This window comes from Diadema antillarum, unplaced genomic scaffold, assembly GCF_040938485.1.
Source record: "Diadema antillarum isolate AM-2024a unplaced genomic scaffold, OU_Dant_1.0 seq00000467_RagTag, whole genome shotgun sequence".
NCBI classification, from domain to species: domain Eukaryota; kingdom Metazoa; phylum Echinodermata; class Echinoidea; order Diadematoida; family Diadematidae; genus Diadema; species Diadema antillarum.
Genome location: NW_027271437.1, coordinates 44,584 through 45,836, shown reverse-complemented (window position 1 = coordinate 45,836; position 1,253 = coordinate 44,584). Strand labels below are relative to the sequence as shown.

Genomic DNA, 1,253 nt, shown 5'->3' with positions numbered 1-1,253 from the left:
TTCCTTCGTAACTTCAACTTGTTGGTTTGTTAAATCGAGGACATATCAGCTATAGTTGGCTACATATACTGACATATGGTTACTTGGCGATTGTCGAAATGTTCCTTAGCTGCATATGTTAAAAGGCAAGTTTGAAGAGAGCTTGGAAGCAGCGTTTAGGAATGTCAGTTGGTGGATATTGTGTTTCTTATACATGTATTTCGTTGGTGTGTGTGCATCTTTCGACCAACACTTCATGTTCGTAGCTGATGATCGTTGATGCAAATGCTAATGTTGTCTCTTACGTTCATATTTTCTCCATATACAGGATGCGGAATGAGGCCGACGTCGAGCGTTTCCAGGTGGCGTCATCGCTGCTGACGTTGGGCATGGATAACCTGCTGATGCCGATTTCTATCCACACCAACGAGCCTGACTTCAACAGGGCCATCGCCTCCGTGATCTGGTCTCGTCATCATCAGCAGACAACCTGTCAGATCTTCAACTGCCACGTCCCCAACTGCCCGCTCTGCCCCGGTTCGCCTCGACTGTCCGCTCCGACGTCGGATGTGAGACCCGCGATCCAGCAGCTGACTGATATTCCGAAGCCATCTGCGCGTCGATCTGAGGTAGTCAACTGGCTGGTATCCCCCTCGGCTTCGACGAAAGCACCGCTTCGGGATCGCATGAGGCACCAGACTTTCTTCATGCGCCAGCAGCACGTCTACCCAGCCCCGTCTTCCCTCTCCAGTGCGACATCGCCTGACTCTTCCGGGAGTGCTCGATCCTCTCCGAACGCCTCCGACTCCTGTTCGAGCATCTCGCCGGATTACCTCATCGGGTATCGCCGAAATAGCAGCGCCACCATCGCTTCCCCGCCATCCTCAACGGGACAGCCCGGGGAGCTGCCCTTCGCCTGCCGACACTGCCCGAAGCGATTCGCCCAGGCATCGAACCGCTCGTCGCATATGCGCACTCACACCGGAGACCGCCCCTTTCGCTGCCCGTCGTGCCCGAAGTCGTTCGCCCAGAGGACGTCGCTCCGCACTCATCTCCGCACCCACACCGGCGATCGGCCCTACCGCTGTCTCGACTGCGACCAGCGCTTCGGTGACCTGTCCACACTGACCAAGCATCGTCGCACTCACACCGGGGAGAAGCCATACAGGTGTCACTACGAGGGATGTAGCCGAGCCTTCGCCCAGTCCGGGAACCTGAAACGCCACTACAGGACGCACGTCTTGGATCGGAAACTGGAGCGAATCTCAGCTTGA

At 55.9% G+C, this 1,253-nt stretch overlaps 1 protein-coding gene across 1 annotated transcript; it reads left to right on the top strand.

The window, feature by feature from the left end:
* Positions 1-308: 308 nt before the first annotated feature.
* LOC139733291 (uncharacterized) lies at positions 309-1,253 on the top strand. The gene has a single exon (XM_071644127.1). The coding sequence runs from the start codon at positions 309-311 to the stop codon at positions 1,251-1,253; it is 945 nt and encodes a 314-aa protein (XP_071500228.1).

Bases quoted from the DNA above. Each gene is read 5' to 3' on its own strand.
- LOC139733291 (XM_071644127.1), top strand. From the start codon at position 309: ATGCGGAATGAGGCCGACGTCGAGCGTTTCCAGGTGGCGTCATCGCTG.